This window comes from Trachypithecus francoisi, unplaced genomic scaffold (genome assembly GCF_009764315.1).
Source record: "Trachypithecus francoisi isolate TF-2019V2 unplaced genomic scaffold, Tfra_2.0 Lachesis_group3, whole genome shotgun sequence".
NCBI classification, from domain to species: Eukaryota; Metazoa; Chordata; class Mammalia; order Primates; family Cercopithecidae; genus Trachypithecus; species Trachypithecus francoisi.
This window is the reverse complement of record NW_022681468.1, coordinates 30,375,876-30,389,249: the sequence shown is the minus strand read 5'-3', so window position 1 is coordinate 30,389,249 and position 13,374 is coordinate 30,375,876. Positions and strand designations below refer to the sequence as shown.

The window sequence follows — 13,374 nt, the reverse complement described above, 5'->3', positions numbered from 1 at the left end:
TGCTTGGAAATGTGAAGCAGTTCCATTAAAGCAAAAGCCTGGATCGTTTTTCCCCACTGCTAGCTTTGGTTTGTAATAAAGTCAGTCTCCTTCTACCATACCACGACCTTGCTCATTGGTTTTGCAAGTGGCCAAATCTGCATTCGCTAGCACTGCTAGCCACCATATAAGCCTTTGTTGACTGGTTGAACAAAGCATATGTCACTAAATGAAGGCCAGTTCTGCCATCACTTCTGTGCCACCTAGCAACCTCTTTGAGTCTCTCTTCCCCAGTCTCCCTCCCCAAGTCTTCTGCCCCAAACAGGCTCTGAAGGAGGGACTGGATGATACACCCAGTTTCAGTACCCAGTGTCTGAGTTGTGCGATTTCCAATTTGTGGCTGGAGACTTGGTTGTTCAGGGAAGCCTTCTGGGGAGTCACCAGATCCTGGACCAGCTGGGTACATCATAACACTGAAAGACTAAAAGGAGGAAGAAGGAGAGAGTTATTGTGGCCTTCCCACTACTTACCCTTAGTTCTAGAGGTGGCAATGCCTGCCTGCCTTCAGGCAACAGCACTCATCCCTTTGTTTGAGACGAAACAGAGGCCCCAGCAATCTGAAGATTGGGAACCTCCTTAGAAATTAGTGCACAAATGGTGGATCTACCAAAGGCGCCCCTGAGGTCAGGCCCCCTCCTTTGATGTGGCTTGAATAAAACCCTCCTTGTACCCTCCTTCCATTTTGTACCATGAGTTATCCAGAAGTCCAAGTTCCAAATCAGATCCTAATCAAGGGTAATGGTTCCCTTATCTCCACTGGGAAAATGCTTTCAAAATACAAATTTCTAGGCCCTACTCCCAGAGTTCTGATTTAGCAGCCCTGGAATGAGGCCCTTAAACACTTATTCCAATGCATGGTTTGGGAACTTCTGCTAAAGGATCTAGTCTCAACTGGGCTGTTCAATGCACATGTGTGGGCACAATGTGTCAGCCCAACTGATCCATGTTCTTTCAGAGGCTTTTTCTGAGACCAATTAAGTGAGGCTTCCCTCTTTTTGTTTCCTGGTCCATAATCAGTTGTGTTGGAAGGTGTAGGGTGATATGAGGATCACACACTTTGGAGTTAGTGTGGTGGATCTCAACACCACCTACGTGGAGATCCTAGCTCTGCCACCTTTCACCTGTGGAACCTCTCAGGTTGCTAAGCTCTTGGGGCCTCAGTTTCCTCACTGTGCCTGACCCAGTGTCAACTCTCAATGTTTACTATTACATTTTTGGATTTGGGCAAAAAAAAACCAGCTCCGGACCCTGCTGACGTAGGATCTTCTTCCACAATTTCAGGCTAAAATAGGGTTCCTGCCCTTCCAACTGTAATAAGTATTACTAAGCAAGCCAGTAACTACAGGTTCCAAGGAGACTGGGCCTGAAGGAGTGGAGCCTTAGGCTTCCCCAGTCAGAGGAAAATTACAAGTATAATGTGCACAGTCTCCAGCCTCATTGTGTCAGAAATATCCCAAGAAGAGAGACGATTCCCTCAATTCATTCCAACTGTGCTAACAATGACGACAAGTGTGAGCACCTGCATCCATCACCGCCATGGTTTCCAGGGTGCAGAACCTATCTAATGGAGCAAGTGGGAGGTTTTGCAATACTTTGAGAGACTTAAGATGCTCTCTTAAAGGGACAGTTCCAGTGTATAAGAAATTTAAGCCCTTGAGGGCTAACATTTTTCTTATGACAACAAATATATGTGGAATTCCAACAGAGTGGCTACATTTATTAACTTATTGATTGAACATGTGCAAATATTGGGGCGGCATAGTGCTTTCTTCAGGATCACAGAGGCTACTGACCAACACCTGGAACAGGGCTGCCCAAAAGAAATATATTGTGAACCACACATGTAATTTAGAATTTTCTAGTAGCCTCGTGTAAAAAGTAAAAATAAATCCATTGATAAAGCAAGTGAAATTAATTTAATAATATTTTATTTTACCTCATAGATCCAAAAATTTTGTATTTTAACTTGTAATCAATAGTTCAAGATGAGATATTTTATGTACTTTTTTTGTACTAAGTCTTCAAAATCCAGTGTGTGTTTTACTTGGACAACCCATCTGAATTTGGACTAGCCTTCTTTCAGGTCCTGAATACTGCAAGGAGCTAATGGCTATGGTATTGAACATGGGCTGGTCTAGAGAGCGCAAACAGCTTCTCAGATAGGATAGGCTGAAAAGATTTGCTCATCTTCAACTCTTATGATAACCCAAGTCCTCTATACTCCTAGTGATCTGCCTTCTCTGAGCCTAGTGTTTTCTTTGGGAATCTCAAGATTTATGGCTAGATATTCCCAGAATGTATGCCAGATTAGTCTGAATTACTGGATTCATTTGCTCACTTATTCACTGATTCATGCATCCATGTGTTCATTAGAGATTTATCAGGCACTCATCAATGTTTACCCCAACCTCACCCTTGACTTTCCTTGACCTCCTGCCCACTCCCCGATTCCTTGAAACTTCAGCCCTGGACTCACAGTCTTCTTCCCTACCTCTAGTCCTCCTGTCACCAGTGTGGATGAGTCATCCTAACCCCTGGAAGCTCATTGCCATGATCTCCTCAATGACCTTCATTTCCATGTACTTCAGACACTCCCTTCCCTGGCTGCACCTTGGATATGTCATCACTGGGCACTGTTTCCCCTCTGAAATCATAAATTCACACACCCACTCTGAGGGTATGGCTTTCTCATGGCTTTCTGCCTCTCCCACTTCTACTTCATCTTTTCTTTTAACTCCATCAAACCCTTGATTTCTCTATTCTGTCCTTCTCAAGCTTTCTCTCAGTCATCATTTCTTTCTCTGTCCAACATGGAATTCCCATGACCCCTCTTTTAAATCACTCTCCCCAATATCATCAACTCTCCTGCCCATTGTTCTTGGATTATATCTGCGTAGGTCGGTAAAACTATTCTTCTTGGCTCTTACATCTGGGCTGCTGAGCACCGATGAATAAAATTACCACCTCCATAGATTGAGGCCATTAGTGTGCTAGTCTCCAACCTCTCTTCTGCCCTCAACCCTCCCCAGCAATTCTATGCTCTTTAATTAGCTTTCTCTCCCATTCTCACAATGATCATTCTTTTCAAACTTGCTGCCCTATTGCCTCCCTTCTTGCTCTCAGGAGATTATCTCCCCATCAACTTTAGAGAAAAAATAGAGCCACGAAGTGTAAATTCTCTAATCCCTGTTGCTACAATAATGCATTGACCAGCATCTCTAACCACCTCTTCCTCTTCTCCCAACACAGCAGTTGGAACTTCCACCATGCTCCGGACCCCCTCCTGCCTGCCTCCTCTGAGATGACGCTCCTTCTACTACCCCTCTCCTTTCCTTCACTGACCGCTTCTCATCAACATTTAAGACATGCTCAAATCACTCCTGTCAAGAAGCCCTTCTTCAGTGCCAGGTCCTCTCCAGCTAGCCCCTGCGTTCCCACCTCTCACAGCCAATCTTCTTGCAAGAGTTGTCTGCAGCTGCTGTCTATAATTCCTCACTCTTATTCATGCTCATTCCACTATGATATAGCTTCCACCACCATCACGCCACCAAAACTCCCTCCTCACTGTTCCTGATGCTTTCCTTGTTGAGGATAGTAGGGTCCTGCAGAAAGAACACGCCCTAAGCATTATTATTTCCTGAATATTCTGTAATTTTGCATAACTTCCCCCTTCTTGTAAGATTCTCTTCCCTTGGTTTCTGTGACATTCTTGTTTTTCGCTTGTCTTGGTGGATGTCCTATCCCTGTGTCCTTCACTTCTGTTCCTCTCACCACCATCCTTTTCCTGATGATGTTCCTAGGATTTCTCCTTTGGCCTCTTCCCTCCTCTTCCTCCACCGTCCCTTCTTGAGAAAGTCTCACCACTCCAGTGGCTTCAAATACCGATCCTTTTTCTGGGCCACAGACCCATAAATCTTTTTGCCTGTGGACCTCTCCCAACAGATACCCCAGCAGCAACTCAAAGACAACCCAGGCAAAGCTGTACCCATCACCACCATCCTCCAAAAGACTCCTGCCCCAGCTCCTTTGTTCTGTCCTTTAGGAGTGGCACAACCATGTACTGAGCTATCCTGGCTCCCGCTTTTTTCTTCTCTTTCTCTCTTATATCTGATTGATTCCCAGATCCAACTGGTTTGGCCTTCTTTGTATTTATACAGTGGATCCACTTCCTCCAGCCACTCCTGACTAGTGTTGATTCTCCTCTGCCTGGATCCATTTTCCACACTGCAGCCAGAGCAATCTTTCACTGTGTGAATCATATCAGGTCACTGCTGCCTAAAACCTTTTACTGCAAACTCCCACTGTCCTCAAAATGTAAGCCAAGCTCCTTGAATTAACTGTACAGTCAATTCACCTCCCACCCCTAAGTGCTTTCAGATCCACCTCTCAGTACCATGAAGGCTTACCTCACAAACCAGTAGTTCAAAAGCACAACAGTTTAATCAGAGGGTACAGCACATGCTGGTTATGTGGTTTCCGAAATACTAGCCCCACAACAAAATCGAAAAGATACAAATTCAGCTGATTTTCAACAATGGTGAAAAGACGATTAAATGACAAAAGAAGAGTCTTTCAATAAATGGCGATGGAACAATTGAACGTCCACATGTGAAACAAATGAAACTCAACCTATAACTTCACACCTTATACAAAAACTAACTCAAAATGGGTCACAGGAAAAGTTCTGGAAATAGATGGTGGTGATGGTTGCACAACATTATACGTATACTTAATCTCACTGAATTGTACACTTTAAAATGTTAAATTTCATGGTTAAATGACAAATTTTATCATGCATATTTCACTGCAATAAAAAAAATTAAATGGGTCATAAACCTAAATGCAAAAGCCAAAACTATAAAACTTCTAAAACAAAACAGGAGAAAATCCGCATGACCTTGGTTAGGCAAATAATTTTTAGATATGACACCAAAAATGTGATCCATAATAGAAAAAAAACTATTTGTATAATTTTGACAAAATTTGGCTTTATTTAAATTGAAACTTTTACTCTGTGAAAGACATTGTTAAGAGAATGAGAAGACAAGCCACAGACTGAGAGAAAATATTTGCAAATCACATTTCTGACAAAAGATTTATTTCCAGAATATATCAAGAATTTGCCAAACTCGGCCATAAGAAAATAAATAACCCAACTTAAAATGAACAAAAAGGCCAGGCGCAGTGGCTCACGCCAGTAATCCCAGCACTTTAGAAGGCCGAGGCGGGCAGATCACCTGAGGTCAGGAGTTTGAGATCAGCCTGACCAACATGCAGAAACCCCATCTCTACTAAAAATACAAAATTAGCCAGGCGTGGTGGTACATGCCTGTAATCCCAACTACTGGGGAGGCTGAGGCAGGAGAATCACTTGAACCCAGGAGGTGGAGGTTGCGGTGAGCCAAGATCATGCCATTGCACTCCAGCCTGGGCAACAAGAGCGAAACTCCATCTCAAAATAAATAATTAATTAATTAAAATTAAAATTAAATAAGCAAAAGATCTGAACAAAGGAGAAATATAAATGGCAAATAAGCATACAAAAGGATGCTCAACATCATTAATCATTGAGGAAATGCAAATTAAAACAACCATGAAATACCACTACACACTTACTAGAATGGAAGAACAAAACCAAAAACTGGAAATGGTAAATATTGGCAAGGATGTGGAGCAACTGATACTGTCATACATTCTTGGTGGGAATTCAAAATGGGCATACACATTTGGGCGCGGTGGTTCACTCCTGTAATCCCAGCACTTTGGGAGGTTGAGGCGGGTGGATCACCTGAGGTCAGGGGTTCAAGACCAGCCTGGCCAAAATGGTGAAACCCTGTGTCTAATAAAAATACAAAAATTAGCCAGGCGTGGTGGCACACGCCTGTAATCCCAGCTACTCAGGAGGCTGAGGCAGGAGAACTCAAGAGAGAAAAAAGCTCATGTTCAAACAAAAACCTGCACATGAATGTTTATAGCCATTTTATTCATAATCACCAAAAAAGAGGAAAATAAGAAGGTGTCTTTCAGCAGGTGAATGCATAAGCAAAGTGTGGTACATCTCTGTAACAGACTATTACTCTACCATAAAAAGGAACTCTGCAGCAACGTGGATGCATTTTGTTAAATGAAAGAAGCTAGTTGAAAAAACGACACATTGTGCCGGGCGCGGTGGCTCAGGCCTGTAATCCCAGCACTTTGGGAGGCCGAGGCGGGTGGATCATGAGGTCAGGAGATCGAGACCATCCTGGCTAACATGGTGAAACCCTGTCTCTACTAAAAATACAAAAAATTAGCCAGGCGTGGTGGCGGGAGCCTGTAGTCCCAGCTACTCCGGAGGCTGAGGCAGGAGAATGGCTGAACCCGGGAGGCGGAGCTTGCAGTGAGCTGAGATCCGGCCACTGCACTCCAGCCTGGGCGACAGAGCGAGACTCCGTCTCAAAAAAAAAAAAAAGACACATTGTATGGTTTCATTAATGTAACTTAGAAAAGGCAAAACTATTAGGATAGAAAAGAGAAGAGTGGCTGCCAGGAGATAGGGAGGGACGAGGGGTAAAAGAGGCAGCATGAGGGGCTGTTGAGGGTGATGGAACTCTTTTGAATGGGACTGTGGTGGTGGATATATGATTTCATGAATTTGTCAAAACATATAGAACTCTACACCACAAAGAATGAATTCTGCCATATATCAGCCATAATAAAATCAACCAGGATGTGTGAGGAAACACGAAATGCAGACTCTGACAAATGAATCTAACTGTATTATACGTGAATTAAATAACCCACTGAAGAGGGTGAGAAGAAAGAGTTGACCTAAGTAACTGGGGAAAAATGTATTTTGATTGGATACCATAAGGGTAAACAACCACAACCTTATATACTAACAGACACCATGCTCTAGTTAGTAAATTTGTTTCTAGGACTATGGCTTGGCAATTCTGAAACTAATTATGTATATATATTAGAGATGAACACATAAGCAGATATATGGTAGAAAACAAGAGCCAGGTTTATGGCCAGGAGAAAGAAATGACAAATACGAAAAAGGAGACGGCATGAATGAGTCACGTAGTGCTGGACTGGGGATCGAGGCATAAGTATAGACTCATGGCTTTTGGTCAGTGTACATATATAGATGGACTGGTATGGAAATAAATATAAATGTTTGTTATGAGTGGGTTAGTTTACATGCACACACATATATTTCCTAGCTCTATTCACCAAAAAGTCCAGAAGTAGTGATACCCACATAGTGATGAGTGCACAACCTCCCAGATCTAGGTTTCCAAATACAATTCTCCTTGGAAAAATAATTTCTTCTTTTTTTTTTTTGAGACAGAGTCTCACTCTCGCCCAGACTGGAGTGCAGCGGAGAGATCTCTGCTCATTGCAACCTTCGCCTCCCGGGTTCAAGTGATTCTTGTGCCTCAGCCTCCTGAGTAGCTGGGACTACAGGCATGTGCCACCACACCTAGCTAAGATAGGGTTTCACCATGTTGGCCAGGCTGGTCTCAAACTCCTGACTTCAGGTGATCCTCCTGCCTCAGCCTCCCAAAGTGCTGGGATTACAGGCATGCACCACCGCGTTCGCCCAGAAAAGTAATTTCTGTGACTCCAGAGAGTAAGGAAGTGCTCAAAAAAAGGGGGAGATGGATGTCAAAAGGGCACAGGAACCCACCTGAATGAACTCCCAGTGGCCAAAGTTGGAAATTGAACAGTAAAATAAATGATAGTATTGTATTGTAACCCAAGGAATAAAATAAACCTGAGTCCCTATAGATACAAACAACTGAATAAACAAGTGGTAGAGAGGGGCAACTCCTATAGAAAAACTCCAGTCGATAAATGTAGAAGGATTGCAAATACAGAAAATCACCAGGAGAACACCATAGTAATTGTTGAGGCATGATCCATTGATAGATGCTAATATTAGTGGGCAAAAATTTGAGCAGAAAGAGGATGTTTGCAGAGTCTTAAAGTATCTAAGTCTGTATTCTGTATAAAAGGAAAAATAGCAACTTTACTGTAGCAAAACCTGGCAGATACCTCCTTGACCAAGTGATCAATATAATACATCTTGACATAATGTACTGCTGACACACACCAAGAAGGGTACATCAACTATGTGGCACCCTTCCCAATAACCATGACAAAAACATCAGCCAGACCAAAACTGGGGACATTCTAAATATCTGACCAGTACTCCTTGAAAGTGTCAAGGTCATGAAAGACAAAAGAAAGACTAAGGAAATGTCACAGTTTGGAGGAGATCAACAGAGCCACAATAACGAATGTAATATGGCATCCTGGCACCAAAAGAGGACATTAATGGGAAAACTAGTAAAATACAAATATAGTCTGTAGTTTAATTAATAGCATTGCACTGATATTAACTTAGTTTTGATCTTTTTTTATGGTTATATAGATGTTAACATAAAGTGAAGCTGAGTGAAGAATAAATGGGACCTCTCTGTTATATTTGTAATTCTGTTATCTAAAATTATTTCAAAATAAAAAGATTAATTTTAAAAATGTGACTGGAGCCGGGCATGGTGGCTAACACCTATAACCCCAGCACTTTGGGAGGCTGAGGGGAGCATATCACTTGAGGTCGGGAGTTCAAGACCAGCCTGACCAACATGGAGAAACCCCAACTCTGCTAAAAATACAAAATTAGCCGGATATGGTGGCACATGCCTGTAATCCCAGCTACTCAGGAGGCTGAGGCAGGAGAATCGCTTGAACCCAGGAGGCAGAGGTTGCAGTGAGCCAAGATGATGCCATTGCACTCCTGCATGGGCAACAAAGTAAAAGTCCGTCTCAAAAAAAAAAATTTTTTTTTTAATGTGGCTGGGCATGGTGGCTTACGCCTGTAATCCTAGCACTTTGGAAGATCGAGGCTGGCAGATCACTTGAGGTCAAGAGTTTGAGACCAGCCTGGCTAATATGGTGAAACCCTGTTTTTACTAAAAATATGAAAAATTAGCCAGGCATGGTGGTGCGCACCTGTAATTCCAGCTACTTGGGGGGCTGAGGCAGAAGAATTGCTTGAACCCAGGAGGCAGAGGTTGCAGTGAGCTGAGATCGTGCCACTGCACTCCAGCATGGGCAATAGACAGAGCATGACTCCATCTCAAAAAAAAAAAAAAAAAGATGCCCTTGGTCGGCACAGTGGCTCACGCCTATAATCCCAACATTTTGAGTGGCCGGGGTGGGTGGATCATTTGTGGTCAGGAGTTTGAGACCAGCCTGGCCAACATGGTGAAACTCCCATCTCTACTAAAAATACAAAATTAGCTGGATGTGGTGTCTCGTGCCTGTAGTCCCAGCTACTCGGGAGGCTGAGGCAGGAGAATCACTTGAACCAGGGGATGGAGGTTGCAGTGAGCTGAGATCGCTCCACTGCACTCCAACCTGGGCGACAGAGCAAGACACCATCTAAAAAAAAAAAGAAACCCCTTTAATAAAAGAGAAATTTCGAGAGAAAAAAATCACACAGAAATTTTGAAAAATAATAAGTTATAAAAAGAAGTTACAGGTATTACATTTCAGGGTTTTTAAAAGGTACACATTTTTAAAAATTATGGTCCTTAAACATTTTTATTTTTTCCAGAAATAACTATTATGCAAAGAATATTGCTGTCCACCATTCTAAAGAAAATCTCTGATGATGTCACTCTCCTGTTCAAAACTCTTCATTCGGATCTCTCCCTGAAGCTGCTCTGGCCCTGGTGGCCTCCCGTTCCGCTACTCTTCTTCACAGCCTGCACTCCTACCTGGAGATCTGCTGCCTTCCTTTATCCTGACCTCCAGGAAATGCCTTTTCCCTAGACTCTACTTGTCCAGAGCCCAAGAAAGCTCCCCAGTGTGAAGAAGCCTCACCCTCCCTGAACTCCCAGCACATTTCCCCAAAGACCCTTCTCAGTTTCCCTGCTGCTGTTAGACCCAGGCTGATGGTGCCTCTGTCCAGTGGCTTAGTTGGAGCACCTACCTCTAGCTTTTCTCACTCACCCTTCAGTACCTAAGACCAGATGGTGCCCTCCAAGTAGAGCACCCAGAGCCCTAGACCAGGACACACATGCCCTCTGATCCCTCTTTCTCCCAGTTAATGCTTCCTTATCCTCTGCAATAGTGTGGGTCAGCCAGATGCCCTGAGGATCACCGGTGGACTCATGTCTACCTGATCATCCTAGGAACTGATCATCCCCCTGGCCTGTTTGGTGTTTCTTTAGAAGGACCACATGAGATTAGCCACCAGAATGGTGCTGACATGTTACTTAAGGTGACTCAAATTGTTTATATGAGCAAGAACTCTGCCAAAAGTATTTGCCTGGTACCCTCACCCTAGTGTGGCCTTGTCAATTTCTATCATGCATTACACATGCCTTAAAAGGGTGCTGTCTTCATCATGTCTGCATCCCTTCCCCACAGTGGTGCCTATTTTAGCGCCCGTGCATAATAGAGACTCAATAAGTATTTCTCAGCGTGAATGCTCGAAGGAATAAGTAACATCTCAGGCATACATATTTATTTTGATCCACAGTTCTAATCATGTTTTCCTTGCACAAGTTTCTAGATCTCCCTCATTCTGAGTAGCAAAAAAAAAAAAAAAAAAGGAAAGAAAAAGGAATTTTCACATCTTCAAGCCCTCCAGTCACTGACCTGACCGTTGATGTCCTGAAAACTTATCAAGAAAGAACAAATGCACCTCCAGATTCTCCTGACACCAAACGGCAACTGGACTTCAACTCCAACGCACGTGAGAATGGCCGAATGTGGGAATGCTGGTTGAACGGTCTCAAGGTAGGCAGCCCCGTAGTTTGGATTTAACAATGCTTTGGCTGCAACAAACTATAGTGATAGGACATATGTTCATTGCGCTTTGCTTTTGATCTTCAGCTCCGAGGTTGAGATGCTCTCCCACGGGAAAAAGAAAAAAGGAAGAAGAGCTGGGCAGAAGAAAACCAACTTCACCCACCACTGAAATACTTCCTACCTGAAGCACAGCTCTCTTGTGAGAAGAACATGATGGCGGCTCTTCACAGTCCCCTAATTAAGGGGCTTGGGTTGGGTCCTGACTCAGAGGGAAATACAACACCACTGAGAGGCCCCCCGCACCACACCTGAGCACTCACAGCCAAGCCTGGGCTTGGCCCCAGTGGACATATGAGAACAGGTGCCTGCCAGAACCACCCAGAGGGCGGGAGGCCTGCTGTTGCCAGGTCCACCATGTGAATCACAATGACTGCATGAGGTCATGGAATGTTGAAGATGAAATGAAAGTGGCTCCTGAGTCACAAAGTCACAGGGGGGTGGGCATCCTTTTGACAGGGCTCCCAGCAATAGAGCAGTCTCACTCTCCCGGATGAGCTGGAGAAGTAGCTACCTCTCCCAGACAGAGTTGGGGTCAAATTCATGCACATCCAATTCCCATCAAAGCCCACTCTTCCCAGGGCTTGCTGGGAGGGAAGGATAACTACAGGCTCCCCTGGGATGCCCCCTCATGAGAGAAGTTCACAAAGTTTGAGACAGAGGCGAATGGACAGTTGTGCTTCTTAGGGAAGCAGTCAAGAGGTGGCAAGAAGTTGGCAGCTGCCCTCAAGAGGGTCCTGGCACCATGGACAATGACAAGCCTCTTCAGCCTGAGACAGAAGGTGAAAGGGCATCCCATCTCTCACCACTCAGGCCCATCCCCGCTGCATCAGTACAACACCTAGTGATCGCAGGACCCTGAAGCCCACTTCTTTCCTCACTGGGACCCTCTAGAAGTGGGATGATGTGTTATACTGACTTGGGTTCAGGGCTTGGCAAACAGGAAGAGTTGGCTACAGTGCTATGCTAGAACTACGTCATACTGGCTCCAGCCAGCTTTAATTTGTATTGTGTGGGCTGGTTGATACCATATTTATAGTCTGAAATCAGCCACATTGGGAATATTTACACCACATGAATTGGCTAACACTATAAATCAGGATGTTTTTGGTGTTGCTGTTTTTTTTTTTTTTTTTCCTGGAGAATCAATTGTTAAATATTTACCAGCATCCTACTGGTTGTATGGAATGCTAAATTGTTTGACAAGGAAATTAAGACTTAGAAATTCATCACTTTTCTAAGGCACTCAGCAGTCTGGCAGCCGTGCTGCTGTCTGTCTTCTAACTACCAGGCTACTGCTACCTGCACTGTGTGTCCCAGACAGGCTGGGAGATAAATGTTGGAACCTGGGTCTATGGACAAGGATTAAGAAAGAACACGGACTCATTAGGAACCCCACCATCCTAGAATCTGGGTGGTCAAAACTGGCGACCCCTGCCACAAATGCTCAGCCCACCCAATGAGTAGGTTGGCTAAATTCTGACAGGTCATTCAGAGGCATGGTGTGGCTTCTTGAAACTACTGAGTCCTGCTGATGCCCAAGGATTGAGCTCTGGATTTTATGTGTGGGTTCCACAAGCCTATGGCTTATCCCAGGTCAATGGCCCAGAGGTGGTAAAACCACATCTAGCAAGCACAGAGGACTGGCGTGAGGGAAGCTCTGTTCCCAGTAATGAATACGATTAATTCATCACTATGAATTAATCATAGTAATTCATTTCAACCCAAGGGAGATTTTCAAGCCCCTCCTTCTTCCTGATCACAAATCAATGTTAGATTGGAAGGAAGAGAAGGTAAGTCAAATTCTTACCCATGCCTGGGTATCAGGACTGGCTGAGCTGAAACAAAGACTCTGTTAATGCAAACAACACCTTCACCCTCTCTCTCCTCCCAGTTTCCCCAAGAAGGGAAGCATCAAAAGAGAACACTTGTGAAGCAAGGGGAGAATGACACTGGTTCCATCTGACAGGGCCAGCCTCAAACTTCCCAGGCCAAGGCTAGCCCAGTCACCCTTTCTTCTCTTGCTCTCTGGAACTGCTCCTGGTCCATTTTACTTTCTATTCGACCTAAGTTGCCACCTGCCCTGCCCTGCCCTGCCCCTTATACTCCCTGGCACCATTTGTGCCTGACAATAAGGAAGCCTGTGTATCGGGACCCAACCTTTCACCTGAAAGAGTACCAGCACACCTCAAAACCCACCCAAACACATAAGAAGGGGAAAGTGTGAGCAAGGAGCTGATCTCCAAGGCAGGCCTCAGACAGGGAAGGGGGCAGGAGCAGCCAGTCTCCAGGGAGCAGAAGGGAGTCGGTTTCACAAGCCCCCATGGACCCAGCAGTTGGAGGCAGCGCTATTGGGGAAGGCGGGTTTGTAGAGTGGACTTGCCTTGGCAGGGCTTGGCACCTTGAGGACCTGGGACTCAGAGGAAGGGAGCAGAGACAGAGGGGTGGTAGCGGCAAGCTTTACTG

General features: G+C 44.5%; 2 protein-coding genes across 5 annotated transcripts in view; one reads left to right on the top strand and one right to left on the bottom strand.

Moving 5' to 3' along the window:
* Nucleotides 1-13,374, bottom strand: part of ANGEL1 (angel homolog 1) — a 76,880-nt gene that overhangs the window by 27,295 nt on the left and 36,211 nt on the right. Inside the window, exons 1-2 of one of the 4 annotated variants that reach the window (XM_033187319.1) lie at nt 11,033-11,213; nt 346-460 (exon numbers count right to left, since the gene is read on the bottom strand). The exons of 1 other annotated variant lie outside the window; for it this stretch is intronic. In XM_033187319.1, the coding sequence (XP_033043210.1) occupies nt 346-448 (103 nt within the window). In that variant the 5' untranslated portion in view covers nt 449-460; nt 11,033-11,213. Of the gene's footprint in view, nt 1-345; nt 461-10,698; nt 10,999-11,032; nt 11,214-13,374 lie in introns of those variants that run through there. 2 more of the 4 variants (XM_033187320.1, XM_033187318.1) reach the window with 2 other exon arrangements.
* Nucleotides 11,350-13,374, top strand: part of LRRC74A (leucine rich repeat containing 74A) — a 44,859-nt gene continuing 42,834 nt past the window's right edge. The window contains exon 1 of the mRNA XM_033187331.1: nt 11,350-11,570. Coding sequence (XP_033043222.1) covers nt 11,452-11,570 — 119 coding nt within the window. The 5' untranslated portion in view covers nt 11,350-11,451. The remainder of the gene's footprint in view (nt 11,571-13,374) is intronic.